A 21,720-nucleotide genomic window follows, 5' to 3' on the forward strand; every position below is an offset into this window, starting at 1 on the left:
TCAGAGGGGAACGACCAAGAACTTTAGGGTTCCAAAGGAATGTCCGTTTGGTGGGGAGGGGGCCTGGATACCACCAGCACCTTGAGGAAGGCTGTTTTTATGGTCAGATTCACTGAAGCCAAACTTTTTTTTTTTTTTTTTGGCCGGCTTTTTTGACTGTTTTCACTCATTCTTGATGGTTTTGTGGGACAATTTCCACTGTTTGTTTCCAGAGTGACTTGGAAATCTAGAATGCTTGTTTTTCCAATTGCTCATGCTTGATGAAACACTGTGTTCTGGTCTGCCAGCTGGGTGTGCCAGGTGGGGTTGGCCCTTGCAAAGGGTGGGGGGTGGGGCGATTAAAGTGAGTTCAGTGAAGAAGCGACTTATGGAAGGTGTGGACAGGTTAGGGGACCAAGGAGGCCGAGTGACCTCAGGACTAGCAGGGTCCCTTGGGTGGGTGGGGGTTGGGCTGTGGGACCACAGAGCTGGACCTCCTTCTCCTGCTCTTATTCTCCCTTTGGCAGAGCCGAAGTGGCAGCTGGAGGGCAAGGGAGCTTGGGTGGCGTGGTCTGTGGGGTCCGAGCTGAGCAAGACCAGAGCAGAGACCTGATTGATCATTCACCCGATGGGGTGATTGTTTTGCGATGATGGCTCATTAGACTTGACTGACATTTATTTGGTGAGTTCTGTGCACCACGCACGGTGCTGAGTGCTTGCGGATATGGTGGTGGATACAGTTCCTGTCCTCCTGAGCTCTGTGGTCGAGAGTAGCAGTTAGTGACCGTGAAAGTGTCTCTGTGCCCATCTGAGGAGGCCTGTGTTCTGCAAGGGACATTTGGGGGCCGAGGTGTGATGTCTCAAGCAGCTCATAATCCCTAAGCTGTTCTCTGGACTCCACGGTGCTATGGCTTTTCGTGCCAATGGACTGCCTGCCGGATGTGTACTTGGCCTCGTCGTAGAGAAAAACGAGTGTGCATTTGCCGGTCACGTACTGTTGGAGGACTAGCAGCCAGGGAATGTGCAGTCATGAAGCAAAGGGAATTTGTGATCACTAGAACACAGTGGAAAACCCATACGTCAGCGATGAGAACCTGATGGGACAAATGTTGGTGGCCACCAACACTGGCGTGTTTCACGTGATCTTCCACTTAGTTACAAAAGCCCCTTAGCTCACCTGTGGCAGAAGCATGTTTTCCACAAAGCCCATGTTCTCCCAGGGCCCAGAAGCGTGTCCCACATCTGCTGTGAAGGCTGCTCGTATCCCAGAGGTCAAAGCCATGGACTTTGCAGCTCTAGATCCCTTCCTCCTCTACAGAAAGGGCTGGTGGCTGCCGTGTGGGTGGGGAGAGGGCCCCAGCTAACCTGAGGGGCCATCCGGGCAGCAGGTCAAGGGGGACAGCTGAGGTCAGGCTGGCTCAGGCCTTCCACATTCTTAGCTTCTCTGGGGTGACCCACAGCTTGAGGCGGGAGGGCTGGTTGGGCTTTGGAATCAGACCTGGATTTGAAGCCTGCCTTTCCTACTTTATAACTGTGAGCTCTTAGGAAAGTGTTTTTCAGAGCCTGTTCCTTCAGCTATCAAGTGGGAGTGGGATCCGTAGTTTTACGGTTTAAGAGATACATTAAGAGCCTGTGCTCGGAGTGCCCAGCACAGGTGTGGTGTGTGGTATCTGCTCGGTGAGTACGCCGTCCTCCCAGCTCTGCCAACAATGTCCAAGGGCTTATCTGCCTATCACAGTTCGTGTCTCTGGCTTCTCACAGAGCCAGCTGCGTGCCTTGGTAAGTTGTCCCTGATTTCAACTTGCCAATCTTTTTGGTCTTTACTCCTAGGGCCAAACGATGGCCCTAACTTGGCCTGCCTTGTCATCGTGTGCCAGGCTGACTCCTGAGCAGCATTTACCAGCCTGCTGCCTCGGACTCCTCCGCTCCAGGCCCAGCTGGAGAATCTGGCCTGCCCTGTGCTTCCGAGCTTCTGCATTCAGAGCTCCCTCTGGAGATTAGTATCATGGCACCTGGGAAAGATGCCTTCTACCCCACCCTCCCAGTGGTCCCTCCTCAACATCTGGAAGCCCTTCAGGGACAGGCCCTTGGGGTTCCTGTTGTCACCCACAGAACCTAACGTAAGACCTATTTAAAAATGGTAGGTGGACCCCAGTGAAAAAGCAAAAGGGGAAGGCTGCTCATTCATGAGGTCTCCAAGGTCATGAGTGTGCAGCCCTCAGCAGCCCTGGTCCCCCACCAACTACAACTCTCCCCCGCCTGGACCCGACACCTGGGACACAGGCCTCACCTGAACAGCGAACCCAGTCAACCCTGGATGAGGCCATCTATTGTGGACCAGCTCTGATGTACAATACGTGAGCTATAGCTCAGTCCGGTTTAAATCTTTCTGGCCAGGTGCTTCCAGATAATGTTAGAGGTGGTGGCTGTATAATGTCAAAACTATCTTTCAGTGAGAGACTGATGCTATTTTTTGGGGGGGGGGGTATTAAAAACCATTTACAGTGTTTCTGCATTTCTATTTTAGACAACTCTGGAGTTTTTGTTTTTTTTAGACAAAAACTTTATTTCTTGTGCTTATTCAGAGGAACAGTGCCTCTAAGATTTTAATGTACCCAAGTCTTCATGAAATCTGAAGATGCGGATTCTGCACTGGTGACAAGCCCCCAGGTGCTGCTGGGGCTGGGACCACACTCAGAGTCGGGCGACAGCGGCAGGCGACGGAGGAGGCCAGCGCCATACTCGCCAGGCGTGTTTTCATGCCGTGACCAGCCGTGTTTGCAGACTTTCTGGAACATCTATTAAGAAGTCTGAATGGTCCTTTATGAGGGGGGCTCTGAATTAGCCCTCTCCCATGCTGCAGTGAGTTCCTTGGGCAGTAAGACCGCTCCTTTCATGGGTTATTTTCTTTTATAGCTTTTTACTTCGGTTATGCCTCACAGTTGCCCTCCTGGAAGACGCCTTTGAAGTTGGTGTTAACGACATGTGACTCGGGATTTATAGTCGTCATGTTTCCTCCTTTCCCAGGCCGCCAGCGCTCCTACCTGGCCCTGCTGTGACCTGGCCAGCGCCGTCCTTAACCAGAGGGTTCTCAGAGCCCCCCTCTCCCCGGAAGAGGAACTCGGGCCCCCCCCCTCACAAGCCCCCTTTCTTTGAAGAACTTTCCCCAGCAATGGACCGATATTTCATTAACAGGTAACAAAACTACCTGGCTCAAATGTTCTCCAGCAGCCGGCGAGGGCGGCAAGGCGGCCTCAGGCTCTGAGGAGCTAGCGAGGCAGCCGGAGGGAGAGGCCGGCCGTTCACGCCTGAACCAGAAATGTCAGAAACAATTCAGCAGCAGGGGCTGGAAACAGTTTTATTTTTTGCTGTTGGGGGAATGAAGGGGACAGAAGAGAGTAATGAGGAGGAGGGAAGGCTCTCCAGGGTCGCCTCTCCCACAACAGCAGGGCAGGGCCTGTGGAACGGAGTGGGTTATGTGCAGTAAGGGACCACCCCACAATGGGCCAGCTGCGTGAAGACCACAGAAATTGTAGCAGGGGAATTTTTAAGTTAAAAACGAGGGTGGGGGGCGCCTGGGTGGCTCAGTTGGTTAAGCGACTGCCTTCGGCTCAGGTCATGATCCTGGAGTCCCGGGATCGAGTCCCACATCGGGTTCCCTGCTCGGCGGGGAGTCTGCTTCTCCCTCTGACCCTCTTCTCTCTCGTGCTATCTCTCACTCTCTCTCAAATAAATAAAATCTTTAAAAAAAATAAAAACAAGGGTGGGGGCAACACAAAGAAACGAATAGCTTTGCATTTGGTGCATTTCCTATGTCCATGGAGGTTTGCCTGGGGGGAAACGGAGGGCAAACAGTGACCTCAGGCCCCTGGGGCAGCTACGCCAGGGGCGGGGGAACAGACCCCTCCCAGGCGGGGCCCCTGCTCGGGGACAGAGCGGCTACGCGCGCCTGTCTGCTCGGCTGGTGTCCCATCTCTGATGAAGAGGCAAGGCTGACTAGAGAGAAGCCCAGGCTGGGGCACCGAGCCAGGCCCAGCAGCTCGTCTAGTGCGGGCCTGCGGGGCACGCGACTAGGAGGGCTCCCCCGAGAGAGGCAGGGCTGAACCTGCCCCTTGTGGTGGAGGGTGAAAAGGCAGGGCCTCCGGGTCTTCTAGAACAGTCTGCCAAGTGGCCTCCGCCTCTCCATATAGGCACAGAGTCCCTGCCTCCTTGTCAAAGGCCCAGGCTGGAGCAGTGTCGGGGACGCATGTCACCGGGGTGGCTCTGGCAGTGGGTGACCTTCGTCCCCTACCCTTGGTCTCCTCCTCCTACCTTTAGAAAGCTCATGTCAAGGACAAGCAAAAGAAGCCTCTTGACAAAATCATTCTTAGACCCCTCCCCGCGCCACAGGCCAAAATAGTTTAAAAAGAAGTCTTAGGAAATTGTTGGTCCTTTTTTTTTTTTTTAAGTTCATCTTGTAAATGCTGAAAACCAAACATCCCCAAATTCAACACTACTAGCCTGATTTTAAGACCCAGGAAAGACCCTGGTGGCATGTGTCACCCATCAGCCGCCCCCCTGAACTTGGCAGGACCTCCAAGGCAGATGGACGGTGGGGAGCTCTGTGGGCAGTTTCTAGATGCCAGTGGCCTTGCTCCTCAGAGGCTTTCCCTCTGCCAGAGACTCGCCAGGGACTCACCAGGGAGCCGAGCAGGCTGCGAACCTGGGGCGGCTCATCAGAGAGTGGCAAATGACAGACACCAGGAGGGAAAAGGGCATGTTCAGGCGCTAGAGATGCTCTGAACACCTCGTGCTTCATTCCCCATTTGCCTCATTCGCAGGAGGTAGGTACCCCTTAACGGTTAGCTGATTTAGAGATTATGCTCATCGTAGCCCCTGACAAAATCAGGGTCTTGCCACTGAATCCAGCCAAGGAAATTGGTTAGCACAGTACTCAGTACTAAATTCAGTTAAAACTAGGACTCTGGAGAAAGGGGAGTGTTCTGATCTCTCCCCAGCTGTTTCCTAAGTTCCTCCATCCTGTACGACCCTCAGATTCTTTCTAGCTCTAAGTAAAGCTGTGCTCGGCCTCCCCGGCACCCCTTCCCTGGGGGGGATGTAAGAAGCTCCAAATCCGTGTGCAAGTGGGGATGGTGGCAGATGAATCCGTAATGCAGGGCAAGGGGTGACCGGTGACACACAGGTGTCTACACATATGCATACATGTATATAGAAACAAAGTATTTTAATTCTCTTTTTACATGGCCCCAGGCCTCCTCCTGTCAGAACTCCAGCAGCCCCCCCCCCCCACCCACCTTGTGGCTGCGAGGTGCTGGGTGTGGCGATGGCCTTTATGGCCTTTAGTACGGGTCGTCCCGGCCAGCTGGGGCAAGTCACAGCTGAAATTCTGCACAGACCGCTGTACGGGGCCATGAGCAGCCCCTGCCTCTCCAGTTGACCGAACCTCAACTCCAGCTGCAGTGTGTCCCAGCTGTCAGAAGCCTCCAAACACCAGTCATGCAGCTTACACCTACTCTGGATTTTTAGAAAATATTTATACAGAGCGAGCACAATCAACGTGCTTATTACGCACTCTAACGTAGAGCACAGGAATACACACCATGGAGCGCAGCCCCGGCCGGCTCCAGCGCGGGCAAAGGGCGGAGGTCAAATGTGCGCACATGGCCTGGCGGCGGGAAGAGGCAGAGCACCGCAGGCCACACCCTTCCACGTGCCCCGGCCGACACCGAGAACCCGTCTTCTTTGTCCCGTTGGTGGCAGGAGCAGTAACCGAAACTCTGGCATTTTCTGAGGGCAGAGGATGTCAGACCATCTGTTGCGGAGGGAGGGAGGATGGCGGAACCCAAAGATTATGTAGAACTAACTGCCGAAGGTCAGGCTGGCTCAGGAACCCCAGGCAGAGGTCTGCTCTGTGGTGGCCGGGACTGGCTTTGGGGGCCGAGGAGGGCTGACATGGAATCTCTCAGACACACACATTCTCCCCCTTGCGTGCCCCGGGTTTGGGGGGGGGGGCGTGGGAGTGCACTTCCAAGAGTGGACACACAAATAGATTGGCACACTCTCTTGACACAGTGAGGGTATCTTTTAAAAGCTCCTCCCTGGCTGCTGCAAATTCTCTTCCCCACTCTGCTCTAGAACTTTGCACTCCTAAGTTGGACCAGGTCTGGAGGGGAGGCCCCCTGGACCATGCTTGCGAGGTTTGTATGTGCCCGGGAAGAACACCAGCGTGGGGACAGCTGGGAAGTCTTGCCAGGGGAAAGCCAAAAGGCCTTCTGCCACCTTCCACACAGGTCTCCCCTTTCCCTGCTGCGTAATAAACCGCTCACGGCTCATCCCGGCTCACCAGGACTCCCTGAAGAGTTTCCGGTACTGCTTCTACTCAAAAACATGTTGGGAGGAAAAAAGGTTGGTATGTTGAGTTCTGTTTTTGCATTTCCAGTAGTAAGTGCTGTTCCACGAGCTCCGAGGAAGTGGGCCCTAGCCCTCCTTGGGGCCTGTGCTAGGAGCTCTGGATTAGGCGTCTGTAATGGGGCATGACTTCATGCTCCGGCAGATGAAGAGCAAACTCCAAGGCCACTAACACTGGGAATTCAAAGGCAATCAGTTCTCGTCTATTTAGCCGGAACTTCTCTTCCAGTTTCTGCAACAGAATGAAAGGAAATCAAGAGCATTTTAGCTTTGAAATAAAAATCTCTCTCCATGTGTACGCTCTCTATCCACCCGGCAGTGAGTGTTTACGGAGAAACCACTTAGGGGCAAGACTGTGGAGGAAGAAAGAGGGGCATCAGCTGTACTTCCTGCTCTCAGTCCTAGTGGAGAAGGAACTGAACCACCCCAAGGATGCGCGGCCTGCCAGGCACCTGACATACGGCCCCTGACTTCATTTAATCTCTCAATAATCATGCAAGGTCAATGCTATATTCATGTCCCCTTCACGGGGCACAGAGAACAGGGTCAAGAGAGCAAGAAGTTTGTCTACGGGGACACGCACAGTCAACTGCAACGCTCAGCTCCAACCTCAACCGGGGTTCAAACTCCACCTGTTACCGTAGATGATTCAGGTGTGGAGGGAAGACGACAAAGGTCACAAATCCTCTACGACAGTAGTAACTCTGTGGTAAGTTCAGGATTGGGGCAGCTGACTATGCAGCTTGGGCCTTTCGTTTCACACGCAAGGACCCAAGACCTGCTGCGATCACCTGCCTTTCAGGCCATGGTCCAGCTGGAGCCTGTGGGTGTGAAGGGCCTGAGCATGCAGCTGTGCTCAGCTCGCACCCAGGGCCTCCCCCTCCTCCTGCACAGCCTCTCGCTCCACCCAGTGGTGGAGGCTGCGGGAGCCGAAAGGAAGGAGAACGGGGTGGGGGTGGGGAGGTAGGGAAGGCCTTGTTTTTGCCAGGGTGCATTCTGCTTTGGCTTAATAAAAACAAGGACAACAGAACTCATGGGCAGAGCCATTAGCGGCCATGTTCCAATAACAAATGGGAGGGGACCTTGAGTCAGCCTCACAACTCCTGCCAATGTCTGACCGTGGCCCGTAGGTTCTGCATGGACACTATAGGCTTTTGCCGGATGGTCCATCACTCGACTACCAATAAATGTGCATAACATCACACTCGTAAAGATTAGTTCAGTGAATATGTAAATCTGTTGATTCTCAGCTCTGATTTGGTAACCAAAGATCCCTTCCATGTTCCTAAAAGTATATACAAGTTAGACAATTATGCGCCATTTCTTAGAAGCAGTAAAGCACTGACTTAACACTTTCTCCCATCTATGGATGAACGGATAAGCAAACTGTGGGATATACAGCCAGTGAGGTATTATTCAGCCTTAAAAAGGAAGGAAATTCTGACACCTGTTACAGCATGGATGGATCTTGAAAACCTAATGCTAAGAGAAATAAGCCCGTCACAAAAGACAAATAGTATGGGATTCCACTTACGCGAGATCGCTCGAGTCAGGTTCAGAGACAGAAAGCAGAACAGTGGTGGCCAAGGCCTGGGAGGGGAGGGGGAGTCAGTGCTTAATGGGGACAGAGTTTCAGTTCTGCCAGAAGAAAAAGTTCTGGAGATGGATGGTGGTGACGGCCACACAAGAGTATGAGTGCGCTTGATACCACTGAACTGTACACTTAATAAAAACGGTAAGTTAAAGCAAAAAAGAATACTCTTTCTTATGTGGGGAGTACCTCCAACAGCTCCCTTTCTGCTTTTTCTCCTTTGCCGCTGAGCCAGCCGCACAACCAGACACACAGGGCATTGTCATAGCCACGACTTGTAGTTGCTGGATTCTGAGCTTTGCAGTCTGGGGCCTCGCTGACCCTGGAGGCTCAGCCCCTTTTAGGTAGGGTTAGCCAGTTCCTAGAGAGGGCGCACAACTAGCCAGTTCCCAGAGAGGGTGCACACCTTTAATGTGCAAACCAGCCAATCTCCACCATCTCCCCCATCTGCCTCTCACACTCCACTTGCCCTCAGCACCCAGGGCCAGGGAGACAAGTAGGGACAGCGCAACTGCCCCAGAGTCCACTCAAATGACTCTAGCTAGCCAGTCCGAAGCCTGCGTACCCTGACTGTTCCTTCCTGCCCACAGTTCCCCCTTCTCCTTCTGCCTCCTGACCAACCACAGTACGGTGTTTCCCGGCCCCCCCCCCGCCCCAATTCATATGTGGACACCCACATATCCAACGTGCTGATATTAAGTGGGGGGCTTCAGGAGGTTGAGGAGCTGATGAGTGCAGTCCTCAGGATGTGATTAGTGCCCTTGTAAGAAGAGAGCAGAGAGCTTGCTTGTTCACTTGCCCTGCCATGTGGGGACACAGTGAAAGAGAGGCCGTCACAAGCCAAGGAGGGCGCGCTCACCAGGACCTAAGTCGCTGTCACCTTGATCTGGGGACTCCCTGGCCTCCAGAACCGTGAGAAGAAAGTGTCTGGTTTAAGCCGCCCCATCTATGGGATTTTGCTATGGCAGACCGAGCTAAGCCACTTCTCTTGGGAACTGTGATAAGAAGCTATCTTTTCAATGGCAACGGTCTTCTGATCTGTTGGTTTTACTGTTTCTCAAATTTTCTATGAATACACTATTTTAAAACAGGCATTCACATAGCCACCCAAGATTGGGGTTTCCTTGCTTTGAGGGGGCTCTCCTTTAAAAGGAGGAGGGACCCCTCAATCAAACCCATGCCTTTCCTCAAAGGAGAGGCAACTAAGGCCACAGGAAGCCAAGGTCTGTTGAGCCAAAGTGTCTGACGGACGCTCTGTGGTCACACTGCCCCCAAGTCCCCTTCCCGTGACAGTGGCTTCTGTGGTTTGAGAATAATTTCACCCCTCATGGTGTCTGGAAATGTATTTTTGTGGCCAGACCCAATACTGGGGATCTTCGGTCTTGTCAAAGTGGACCATCCCTCTGTTCCAGGACAGCCTGAGCTGTGGGGGACCCGACCTCCACTGCAGGATGACCTCACAGCTCCGGTCTCTCAGTGGCTACTAACAATCAGAATTCTCCTGGGTAGGATCACCACCCAGGTTCTTCCCATGTGCTCCCTCAGCCAACAGAACTCAGGTCACTCACGTCAATTAAATGCTTCACTTCATGCTTTTTCAGGTCACTTCCGATTTTGGCTGCTAATAGTACACATGCTCCAGCACAAAGCTTCCGGTTCTGTTTGTTTAGCTTTCCCTTGAGGGCGAGCTTCTCAAAATAGACAAAGGCCATGGCCACTGTGGGCTCCTCGAAGCCACAGTCCTCCTGGGCAAGCTTCCGCATCTCTCGCTTCAGACTAGAGAAAGACAGGAAGGAACATTATCAGAACTTGGCAGTTTCAGGACTCCAAAGAGAAAGACTAGTCCGTCCTGAAAGCATTTCCTTTTTCTCATTCCCAGAAGGGTGACATGGAATGGGACTAAATCCTGAGGCGTAAGAAATTTCCATTCTACGTGGGTAACAGACTTAAGCTGCTGGGGCTCTTTTCTCTTGGTGGAACTGTAGACCACATCAACAAGGGACACAGAAGGCCACACTGAACCCAGGTGGTGTCTGAGGGTCTCTGGAAACTAGGTGTAGAGCTGTCCAAAGGGAAACTATGAGGGGAACTATGATCATTCCAGACAGACAGCTAGAGAAATAAACTAGGTCCTTGGTATCAACTCTACTGAGGATCTGCCATGTTCAAACACTATGACGGAAGAGGGATTAGGACAGCACAACAGCCAGGGTACTGAGGAATGCTACCCAGCAAACGGACAAAGTGTGACTACTTCATTTTTCTCACATCTGGCTTGGAACATGCCAGAATCAAATCAGTATTGGGCTACACAGCATGTAAGTATTGGCACATACTCCCACGCTGTGCTGGCATATAGTCTAGCTTCCGCCACTATGTGCACTGAGCGTCTGTCCTGATAGACGCAACCCCAGGCAGCTCCTCTCCGACCCGGCAGATGTGGGTCACCACAAAGTCAATCCAATCAGCTGCAGGGGAAACATGGGCCTGACTTTGCTTTGGCTGTCAAATCTCGGGTGGACGACTGTGGGCGAAGAATTATCTCAAATGCCATCAAACCAACTCTTTTCTGTTTTGTCTACATTTGAGAAAGCAGGGAACTGAATGTTTCCTATTCTGAGTTTTCTGTAACATAACCCTGACTGAACTGCTAAGCCTCAGACAGTAGGAAACACTGATTCTTTCACTTAAGGAAACTCCCCTCACACCCATGTCAACTCGTGTCAAGAGCTCTGCCTTCTGCCCTGCTTCTCTTGGCTCTCACTCACGGAGGCAGGAGTCAGCCAACACCGGGTGAGCCGCTCCTTGCCGCACGCACCTGTGTTTCACTTCCCCAAACTACACGAGGAACCAGCATACAAAGCGTGAGGTTATTCACGCATGCCACGAGAGGGCCTGAATGGAGAGTTCAAGCGGATGTCGAGCCTCACGTACCTCCTTATTTTGCTGAGCGTTAACTTAATGTGAGGAAACTTCTCCTTGAAGGTCTCATTCATGTCCTTCTTGAGATCTGAGGGCTTCACGTAGTCGATTACTGTGGTCTGTAACAGGTCGGGCAACTCAGGTCACTCTTTTAAAAATTTTTTTTAAAGATTTTATTTATTTATTTGAAAGAGAGAGACAGCCCCAGTGGGGAGGGGAGGGCAGAGGGAGAGGGAGAAGCAGACTCCCCACTGAGTAGGGAGCCTCACATGGGGCTTGATCCCAGGACCTTGAGATCATGATCTGAGCCGGGCTCCCTGCTCAGCGGGGAGCCTGCTTCTCCCTCTGCTGCTCCCCCTACTTGTGCGTGTGCTAAGTCTTAAAAAATAAATAAATAAATAAAATAAGGGTCATGGGTAACAATTATGTGCACATTATGGCCAACTTATGCCACTTCTGACAGCACCAAGCAGTGAGGAAGCCCGGAGGAGAGGCACAAGGGCCCCCCTGAGCCCGAGCACCTGCAGGGACACGGTCTCTGGGACACAAATCCCTGCTCCAGCAGGCGACTTTGGGAAGCAGTGGCCTCCACACAGCCAGCAATCAGTGTCTGGCAGGGAGGGAGCCCCTCTTTCAGTTCCTGGGCCTCAGCCTGTTACTTAGCAGCGTTTAGGGCACGGCCGGTAGACCCGCACACATGAGGCTTCAAGCCACACTTGACCATCGCTAGTCGTTCGGCTGTGGGACATTTATCTAACTACCCCAAACATCAGGTTCCAAATCTGTAAGATGAAAACAGCTAACAGTGCCTACTTCACATGGCTATTATAAGAACTACAGGGGAAGTCAAGGGCTCGGTGCTGCACTTGGCATACAGCAAGCACTCGATAAACGTTAGCTATTTTTTCGTCGTGGGAAAACGTACATCACACAAAACTTACCGTTTCAACCATTTTAAAGTACGCGGTGTGGTGGCATTAAGTACATTCATGCTGGTGTGTGGCCATCACACCACCCATCTCCAGAACTTTCATCATCTTGCAAAACCAAAATTCTGTCCCCCCTTCAACAACTCCCTGTTCCCCCACCCCCACCCCAGCTCCCACTGGCAACCGCCATTCTGCTGTCTCTGAACCTGACTTCTCTAGGTCCCTCGTACAAGTGGAATCATAACAGTGTTTGTCCTTTCGTGGCTGGCCTGTCTCCCTCAGCATCATGTTCTCCAGGTTCAACCACAGTGCATCTCAGGTCAGAATTCCCTTCCTTTTTAAGGCTGGGTAACCTTCCATTGCGTGTACATGATGTCAGCTACTAGTAACAGTCCTTTAAACCTTCGGTTTCTTTCTCTTCACCTCCCCTTCTTTTTTTCGGCAGGCTCTTAGCCCAATGTGGGGCTTGAACTCACAACCCTGAGATCAAGAGCTGCATGCTCTCCAGACTGTGCCAGTCAGGCGCTCCTCCCCTCCCCCTTTCTAATCCCATCCATCTTTAAAGACTGGTTCCTTCGAGCCCCTTCTGAGGCCCCGGGTCTTCCTGGCTCATCTGTGCTGTATGGTATTAACTCTGAATGAAACACAGTCTCTGGCTGGGTCTCACCAGGTTAGCCTCACTCCTCCTCCTCGGGATTCTGCTTTCGAAGGGCAGCAACAATGCCTGATGCCTCTCTGGCTGGCTGTTGGCAATAACCTTCACCAGGCAGAGCCCGGGAAAAGGAGCAGATATGGATTCTACCCAGAAGTCCCGTTCCTGGGGACGGCTTCTGCGGCCTGGCCTCTCCCGAGGGACACATCATCACGTTCCTCCATGGCTCTACACCAGCGGGTGGCTAGCTGTAAACACCTCCGTTCAGAAGACGCTTGACCGGACAGGATTTTAGAACTGGCACGTGGGAGGCCTCTGGTGTCCATTAATAACCGAGGAGACACAGCCAGCATGTCCCGATTCACACTGATCTAAACAGCACCTTTGTAACAGCAGCTTTGGCGAGTAAAAGCGAAACCATGGCAAGATGAACTCAAAACGGTTCCACCAAACTTGTTCAGAACCTTCTCAAATTCTGGGTGGAAGCAGACTTGGTGCGATGCCAAGAGTTCTTCCATGGCGCCATGTCTTTCTGGCCCGATCCAGAAGGCTCTCCCTCAGCTGGCCCAGGACACAGCCGTTCTGGGAGCCGCCCTGTGCACGCACCTGTGATGTGCTGGCAAGGACCTAGGGAGTGGCTCCGTGGCCCCAGTGTGCAAACACAAGCATGCACACACTTGTGTGCAGTGATGTTGTGCTGGGTGGCAAGAGGAGTGGGGCATGGGACTTCACGGAGGCACTTACTGTCTCGCAGAGTGGACGCTTCCCCTGTGGCAGCCCTCCAAGATGCATTTATCACCCCTGGCAGACGGGGCTGAACAGGATGTACGATTTGTCATTTAGGAAAGCAGCAGCAGAATGGGGAACTACCTCTAACACGGTTACCTCAAGCTGGGCCCGCTGTCCAATCAGCCAATTCTTCTGTTCCCAAAATACCCAGCCCGCCCTCCCTCTTCTACCCCACACCAGGCACCCCGAACTCTCAGGGACAGACTCTCCTGCTCATCCTTGGTGGATGCAAGTCTCGAGCAGACTCACAGGCCTTTGCTGGGGACTGAAGCCCAGTGAGCTCCAAGCAAGGATATCCCAGAGCGGAAAGGGGTGGTCTGGATCCTTCCCTGTGGCAGCCACAGCAGCTCTGCTCTGCCCTGTACGCAGATACACACACAGAGAAGCGGCCTGCAGCTGCGAGCCAGCCACCTCGTCTCCCGGACGTGGACGCAGAGGCTCAGAGGGGGGAAGGGGCAGGGCCAGCCCCGGAAGCCGGGGCTCCCAGCTCACCACCTGCACTGCCTTCCTGCGTTTCCACTCTTAATCGGGCTAAAAGGAGCAGGGGAGCCAGCTCGAGACTGCCGGCAGGTAGGAAGGGCCAGCTGGCGGTGGGCAGCTCTGCCTCCAGCAAGGTGGCAGCCCTGAGAAAGAGGTTCAGCCTCCTGAGGCCTCGCCTCTGCTTCCCTGAATGAGGAAAAACACCTGGCGCGGCTGCTTCACAGGTTTCTCCCGAAGCGCCGACAGAGAGAACACCCCGTACCTAAAGGACACTGGAGAAGTCTATCAGTCTATCAAGAGCACAGAGACAGGAGATGGCAGAGGGCTGGGCTCTGCTCCAGTCGCGCTGAGTCAGCGTGTGAGGGTGGCGGGGGGGCAGAGGGGGTCTGGGATCCATCGCCACAGTCATGTTGCCCCGGGTGACTTGCACACCCAGCAGAGTCTCCTTGTCTGGCTAGCACCCAGCCACGGCTTGGCCTGGAGCTGCTTCTACGGGATCATCTTCCCTAAAGCCCCGGCGGCCAGGTCACTCTTCCAGTGATTCACCTTCACTACACGCTATGGTCTGGAGAGCCGGCCCTCTCCCAGGATGCGCCCTGCTGTACGTCCGGATTCCTTTGCAGCTAGGATTCCAAATACCATTCTGGTTCCTCCTGTCCCACGCACCAGCACAAGAAGGTACCGCTGAAGCAGAAGCTGGGCTTCTTTCTGCTGTTCTTTCCATCTCAGAAGGACCTCACAAACACCAACAACCCAGCTCAGCTTGCAGCCCTGAGCCCAGGCCTTGCAGGAGAGACCGTTTTCACAAGTAAGCCCGTCCTTGCTCTTGGGGTACAGAGCCCAAGGCCTACTTTACCTGAGAGCAGAAGTGGACACGTACATTTACTTCCAGGCTGGTCCTGGAGAGGGGGGCAGATGGCAGGCCAGTGAGCCAACACAGAGTCCCTGGGCCCAATGCCTGGCTCCTAGTGAGGGCAGCACACAGCAGCTGCAGGGAGAGCCAAGCCCTTGAGTCACCTAGAAGCCATCTTCTAGGTGACAGAATTCCTCTGAATCCAGCTCTGCTGTCCAGAGGTACAGAAGCAGCATTCTGTCATCCTCCCTATGTGGAGTTTCCAGCCTTAAGGCCATGTCCTTGCCACTGTTCCCGGCGTAGAGTGGGAAGCCTGCTGGCAGCCTAACCCTCTACTTCTTTATCTGGCTGTCACTGGGCTACTCTGTGGGTCTTTCCTAAAGTAGGTATGGTACATTTAGGGGTGGGGGATCTCTGCAAACCTCCATCTCTGTCAAGCCCCCCCATTTCCTGACCCCCATGTGGCTGGCAGCCTTCAGGACAGTGTGGCAGAGAGAAGGGCTCCACTGGATATGGGAGAGCTGGGCCTGGCCTTTCCAGGCTGGCTGCTCTGAGAAGTCCAAAGGCATCCAGGGAAGGAGAGGAGAATACGGACTATTGGAGGTTGCAGCCACCATCCCCAAGGCACGGGCCCAGTGATGTCATTACTTCAGTCTATCTGCTGACATCGATGGCGGTGGGGTAGGCTGGCTTCTGGGGCAGTGAAAGGCCTCCACGACGCAAGACAGCAGGAGAATGGTGGTGGACTGGAGATGCCAGTCTGAGCACCTTAGGCAGGTAGAGAACCCAACAGTGTTTGCATCAGTTTCCTGGGCTGCCATCACCCAGTACCACAGGCTGTGCGGCTTAAACAATGGTCTCCCGGTTCTGGAGGCTACGAGTCTCAGATCAAGGTGCCAGATGGGTTCCATTCTCTCTCAAACTATGGCTAGAATCCTTCCTTGCTTGTTCCTAGCTTCTGGTAGTCCCAGGCACCCCCTGGCTTGTGGATGCATCCCTGTAGTCTCTGCCAAACCTCACCCGGTATGCTCCCCACGTGTCTGCTCACATGGCTGTCTTCTCTCTGGCTCTCTGTTTATAATGACATCAAGTCATACTGGGTTAGGCCCGCCTTACTCCAGTATAACCCCAGCTTAACTAGTTTATATCTGCAAACAGCCTAGTTCCAAATAAGGGTCACCGTCTGAGGTCGTAGGGGTTAGGATCTCAACCGTTCAACCCAGTGCAGCGGTGCTTGATCGTAAGGGTGCTGCTACACAGCCTTGCGGGGCTCACTCCAGCTGCTCTTCCCAGGCTGGACACAGCTGCCCCACTGGCCGTGGCTCTGACCCAGGCAGCATGTGCTCTTGGCCTTGGTCTCGCTGTGTGGGAGCCCTTCTAGTTTTTTCTTTCTCCACCTCCCTTGCTTGCTGGGACGGCTCCATCTTCAGTCTTGCTATAGTCTCTGCTTCTCTGAACTGCGGCTCTGTGGGGGAAGATCACAAACTCTGGAGCCATAACCCCTGGGTCGGACCCCAGTTCCACTGCCCAGTAGCTGGGGGGCCTTAGTGAAACTGCTCAGTGTCCTGCTTCAGGTTCTTCATCTGGCTTCTCCATCATCTGCTGCATGTCGACAGATTTGTGGGTCTGTTTCAGATCTGACTTAAAACTCAGCAGGTTGGGGCCCACAACCAGGGCAGCTGAGTGGGCAGCCCCCAAAGCGACTGTCTGCTCCCTGCTGACCCCGCACAGCCCAGACTCTGGGTACTGGATGAATCACCCCGAGCCCACGGCTGCCGGGTCAGGCAGTTCCCAGAGGGGATGACGTTCCTTGCTATCCTCTGCTCCAGTTCCTATTGACAACCGCTCTCCAGAACAGAAGCAGCCACGATTCTCCTGCGTGGTCCTGTCTTGAGGGTGCCTTATGACCTCTTGAGAGGCAGGACCTCTCGACCACCCGGAAGGCGGCTACCCTCTTTCCAGCGACAGAGGTGAGCCGAGGGGGCAGTACCGGAGGCTGAACTGCACGCATGGGGTTACAACGGGCCCCCAGTTACTCAGCCCTTCTGGTTTGAGAGAAAAATGAACTAAAAGTGAGGCCACTGCTATGCACCAGGCTCCCCTTCAAGTCTAACTGTATAGAGACTCATAATGCCCAGGTTTTGCCCGTGCACGTTACTATGAATCAAAGAGCTAATAAACAGGCTGTGGTTCCTTCCTGGCCTGGGACGGCCTGGGACAGACTGAGTGACCACTGTTTCCAATGCCACCTAATTCCAGGCCGTGGGATTTGCCAGATGTAGGGCCCAGGGCAGAGGCCGACAGCTGGGCCAGGCTGCGTGGCACATGGAGAGCTCCAGCCCGGTGGTGCTTGCAATTTTGCAGAGGGGGCCATTCCACTCTTGGGATGAAAGGTAGCCTGAGTGCACATTCGTGCGGTGGCCTGCCTGCAAGGAAGCTGTGTACGCAGCTGCATGAAAGGGGAGAGAGGAAGGTCAGCTGGGAGGAGACCACCCAAAATGCAGAGGCGCGATTCAGAAAGGGGCCCAGCCCGCTGGGGAGGGGAGGCAGCGTCACGAAGGCCCGCCGTGAGGCTGACACCTCAGCTACCTTCCAAGACACCAGGAAAAGAGGGGAAGGCCAGAACTTAGCTATCTATCTGGAAGAGCCTACCATATGGACACACTGAGAGATCTTTGGCTTTTCCAAGAACAAAGACTAACTTAGGAGAGGAGGGAAGGAAGGGACCTGGGGCCTCCCCGGGCTCACAGCACCGGCCACAATGCTGTGCAGGGGGGCGCCTCAGGGGGCGCTGGACGCAGTGGGAGACGGCGGGGGGGGCAGGTGAGTCAGGGAGCTGAGGCAGCAGGTGTGTGTGGGGGTACCTATTCCCCAATAACAATGCTGGAGAACAAATGCTCAGAGCTGACAGGCTGCTGGATTGGTTTCAACTAAAAACAATATAATAGGTGCTTCCACTTTGGGGCCTGGTAAGTCCCTCCTGTCTTCCCTACCCTCCGGCCCTGCACATCTCCCCGGGAGTTCTTATGAGCAGCTCAGAACAGATGTGCACTTGCTCTAGACTCAGCTACAGTTCCCCTCTGGGTCAGAGGAGCTCCTGGGGCAGAACATTCCAAAGGAAGGAGGGCTATCAGGCAGTGCTCCCTGCAGCTCCTTCCAGCCCCAACGGCCCTCTACACAGCCCCCGCATGGCCGGGGTCCTCCTGCCTGACTGTCCCGGCCCCCCAAGCTCAGCCGGGCACTGGAACGCAGATGTTCCATTCTCACTCAGGTCGTTAAGCAGAGCGGCGGCCCTCCCTCCATCCATCTAACCACGAACAGCTGGGCATTTCGGCTCTTCTCGGCATTTTCCCCTTTCAGTAAGAGAACAAGTAAATCACAAGGAAAACTGTGGGAACGAGTGGAAGGCCTTCATAGCCTGGGGCAGCATTTGTTGCTATTTCTACCCATCGGATTCCAAATCCATAGCCCTGGATTTACTCTCCCTTCCTAGCCCTGAGGGGGGCAGCTCTTCAGTTTCCCTCACTAAAATGAAATCATTAGCAAATCAAGGAGAGAAACACAGGAAAAACAGCTTTTGCTTCAGGTTTACACTGCTAGTGTGGATTTACCAGGAGGTGCAAAGCAGGCCCACAGTTTCAGGTATTTGTCAAATACTTATGTGGTACTACAGAAACTTCTAGAATAGTGTCTTCACTCACTTGAGAGGACTCTGGGTGGGTGTGGCTCTGAGTTCACTCACACACACACACACACACACACACACACACACACACACAATTTGGATGCACTTCTAAATACATGCTTCTTAATTGGTTGCCTCAGAGCAGGAGCTGATGAACTGTGCACGGGGTACCATGTTAAGACCACAAAATGGTCACTGAAAATCTGAGACAAACACATAGAAAGGAAGCAGATGCTACAGCATCTTGCGTAAAATGTAAAGCTAATATTTCATTTTGTATTCTTTTTATAAGAAAAGATGAGAAGAAAACCACAATATTGATACACACTACAACATGGATGAACCCTGAAAACATTATCTAAGTAAAAGCCAGACACAAAAGACCACACAGTGTATGATTCCATTTTTATGAAGTGTCCAGAACAGGCAAGTCTACAGAGACAGGAAGATTCGTGGTTGCCGAGGGCTTAGGGGTGGAGGGCCAAGGGTACAGGAGCTTCTTCTGGGGATGATGAAAACGTCCTGAAATTAATTATGGTGATGGCTGCACAACTTTGTGAATGTTCTAAAAACCACTTAATTATACACTTATTTTCTATTTTTAGTGGGCGCTATGCCTAATGTGGGGCTTGAACTCAACCCCTGGACCAAGAGTAGCATGCTCCACCAACTGAGCCAGCCAAAGCGCCCCTATACACTTTAAAATAAAGTGAACTGTATGCTATGTGAATTATATCCAATAAAGCTGTCACATACACACAACCCAAAAAAACCCTAAAGCCAGAAAACAAACCCACCACAATGCAATAGGGCATTTAAGAAGGCATTTTATTTTAACACGTGCACCAAAAGCTGGTGGGCCTGAGATCCCACTGCTCAGCTCCTATGCAGGTGCCTGGCAGATTTACCGTAGAGCTGGGGAAGCTCTAAAGCCCTTCCAAGTCTCAGGAGAGGCCTAGCAATGGTGTTATTGTAATGACTTATTACTTTGCCTAAACTGAATGAGCTTCAAGCACCTTGAAACCTGAGGGCCCTGGAAGGAGCCTTACAAGGGACGATCCCCTGGGGCTCAAGCTGCTTTAGCTTCTCTGTAAGCCCACCCTGCAGACAGGTAAGTACCTATGTCATCAAGATGGCTTTCAGTGGAAAAGAAATACGGTGAGGAAAACCAGAGCCCAACTGCCTGCCACACAGAAAGTTGACTTAGCCTTCCTTTTATTGAGTCTTAAATTTCCCACCGCTCAGCCATCTCATACTGTGCCGAAAAAGTTCTAAGACATATTTCCACAACGCTGGGGAGGTCTGGGGGTAGGAAGGAGGAGTTTTTCTAGGAGTAGTGAATAGGCACTTTATCAAGAAGATCAATCCAAGAGATGTCCTCTCGAGATTTATATACCTATAGATATCATAAAGGTTATTAGTCGGTTTTCCTTCTGATGTCAAAACAGTTTGAGAGGGATTTCTTCCTGAGACAGGAAAAGGAACCAGATACACATTCAAATAATGTTAACTTTGTTGGCATTATCTCAGTCAGCTCTTTTGCTTACTTTCTCCTCTTAATTGCTCACCACACCCAGAAAAGGAAGAAAAAACAAAACCACTACTGACTTCAGCTGCCAGGTTCTAATGATAAACAACCACTTTCTGGCAAAACTTTAATTACAAGGCAGGCGGCGCACAGAGCAGGAAGCACCCGGTTCTCACTCGAGGCCTCGAGCCCACCCTCACCACACTGAGAAACACCATCATTAAGCTAAGGCCCTATGAGAACCTGCATGTAGCCAGGAGGCTCAACATACTTTCCTACTCTGTGGTCACCGTCTAGAAGCTTCAGGGCCAAAACCACAGGGGCAGCTGCGACTTGGGTTTCTAGACTTGCCCCACGAGTTTTTTTTTTTTTTACTTCAAAATTTCCCCTTTGCCCTTCCACAGCGGCTAATCGTGGGAGTGACTTACACAGGTGAAAGTTAAAAACCAGTGTCACTCCGAATGCAAGGCCAGCTCTATAAACGGCTGCCACTTAAACTTTGTACATGACAGGCTTCCTTCTAGGCCTCAGGGAAATGTCTGCCTCTGGAACTCTCCCACTTTTGAAGGCATGGAAACTGTGGCCACGAGTGGCCTTTTATCTCGTACTTAGAACACACATGAATGAAAATACACATCCAACCACATCCTGGCAGGTTAACATCAGCTACACTAGGACCCAAAAGCCCACTCCTGGGTATTTACCCGGGAGAAATGAAAATATATGTCCATGCAACATTTGTGTAAGAATGCCCATGGCAGCAATATTCATGGTATCCCTACCCAGGAAACCACCCAAATGTCCATCAATAGGAGTGGAGATAAATAAATTGGGGTATGTCCTTACAAGGGACCCCTACTCGGCAATTTAAAAAAATCCTAACTACTGATATGTGCAACATGAGTGAATCTCACCTATTCTATGAAGGAAGAAGGACCAAAAAAAATAAAAAATAAAAAGCACATAGTATATGATTCCACTTATATAAAGCGCTAGAATAACTAGTTTACGGTGACACAGTCAGAACAGTATGGACAGGAGGGAACTTGCTATGCGGAAAGAAATGTTCTATCTTGATTGAAGCAGAGGTGACAAAATTCATGGAACTATACACTTAAAATGTGTGCGTTTGATCATACATAAATTACAACTTAACATGAAAAGAGAAAACAAGTAAATGGTGGCTGGGGGATGCAATGGGGCAAAAGGTTTAGCGCATCACTTTCTGGGTTGCTTGATTCTGCAGAGGCCGCATGAACATCTCAAGCCCTGAAATGCCACAGCCCCTGGTTCTCAGAACAACAGCCCCTGGTTCTCAGGCTTGAGGCCTCCACTGGGCTGACCTCCCCTGAACTGCGCTGGCGACCTAAGGGAGGCAGGCATAGGCTTAGGCACTAGGACCCCACAGGCCTCGAGGGCCAATATGAAGGGCGGTGGGCAGTGCTGCGTATACAGTCAGCCTGGCACCTGGCCGCACCCTTGCCCAGCCTTCCAGCAAAGGCCACTGACAGGAAGACCTGGGGGAGGGGACAGAGGAGTCGGGGCCTCACAGGCTTCGCACAGGTCTGACATCCACCTGCAGGGAGTGCCCTGCCAATGATGAGGGTTCCTCTAAGCTGGGTGAGTTTGTCTAGGCAGAGTGCCTCCCACCCACCCACAGGCCAAGATGGGCCCCAGACCCTCAAAGAAGGTTTTCAACAGCCTGGGTCAAGTAACCGTGTAGCTCTGTTTACCCTGGTAGTCAGTGCCTATTACAAGCACAGCTCCGTGTGCCTGGGGTCGAGTAAGTATGGAAAATCTGTCAGGATCATCATTCTCTGGGCTTGCCTTCTCCACTTGTGTGTGTGTGTATGCATGTGGGTGCACGTGTGTAGAGGGAAGGACAGTGACTGTCATTGTTAAAA

The 21,720-nt window shown here is 52.5% G+C and overlaps 1 protein-coding gene across 5 annotated transcripts in view; it reads right to left on the bottom strand.

The window, feature by feature from the left end:
• Positions 1-5,186: 5,186 nt before the first annotated feature.
• The window catches only part of CABLES1 (Cdk5 and Abl enzyme substrate 1), a 110,598-nt gene continuing 94,064 nt past the window's right edge, over positions 5,187-21,720 (bottom strand). For 4 of the 5 annotated variants that reach the window (XM_073898411.1, XM_073898410.1, XM_073898413.1 and 1 more), the window contains 3 exons: positions 10,913-11,019; positions 9,547-9,754; positions 5,187-6,619 (listed from right to left, as the gene is read on the bottom strand). In XM_073898411.1, the coding sequence (XP_073754512.1) occupies positions 6,479-6,619; positions 9,547-9,754; positions 10,913-11,019 (456 nt within the window). In that variant the 3' untranslated portion in view covers positions 5,187-6,478. Of the gene's footprint in view, positions 6,620-9,546; positions 9,755-10,912; positions 11,020-16,610; positions 17,053-21,720 lie in introns of those variants that run through there. The other variant, XM_073898412.1, reaches the window with a different exon arrangement.

Source organism: Callorhinus ursinus, unplaced genomic scaffold, assembly GCF_003265705.2.
Source record: "Callorhinus ursinus isolate GAN/ISIS: 27379988/994484 unplaced genomic scaffold, GSC_fseal_2.0 scaffold11, whole genome shotgun sequence".
NCBI classification, from domain to species: Eukaryota; Metazoa; Chordata; class Mammalia; order Carnivora; family Otariidae; genus Callorhinus; species Callorhinus ursinus.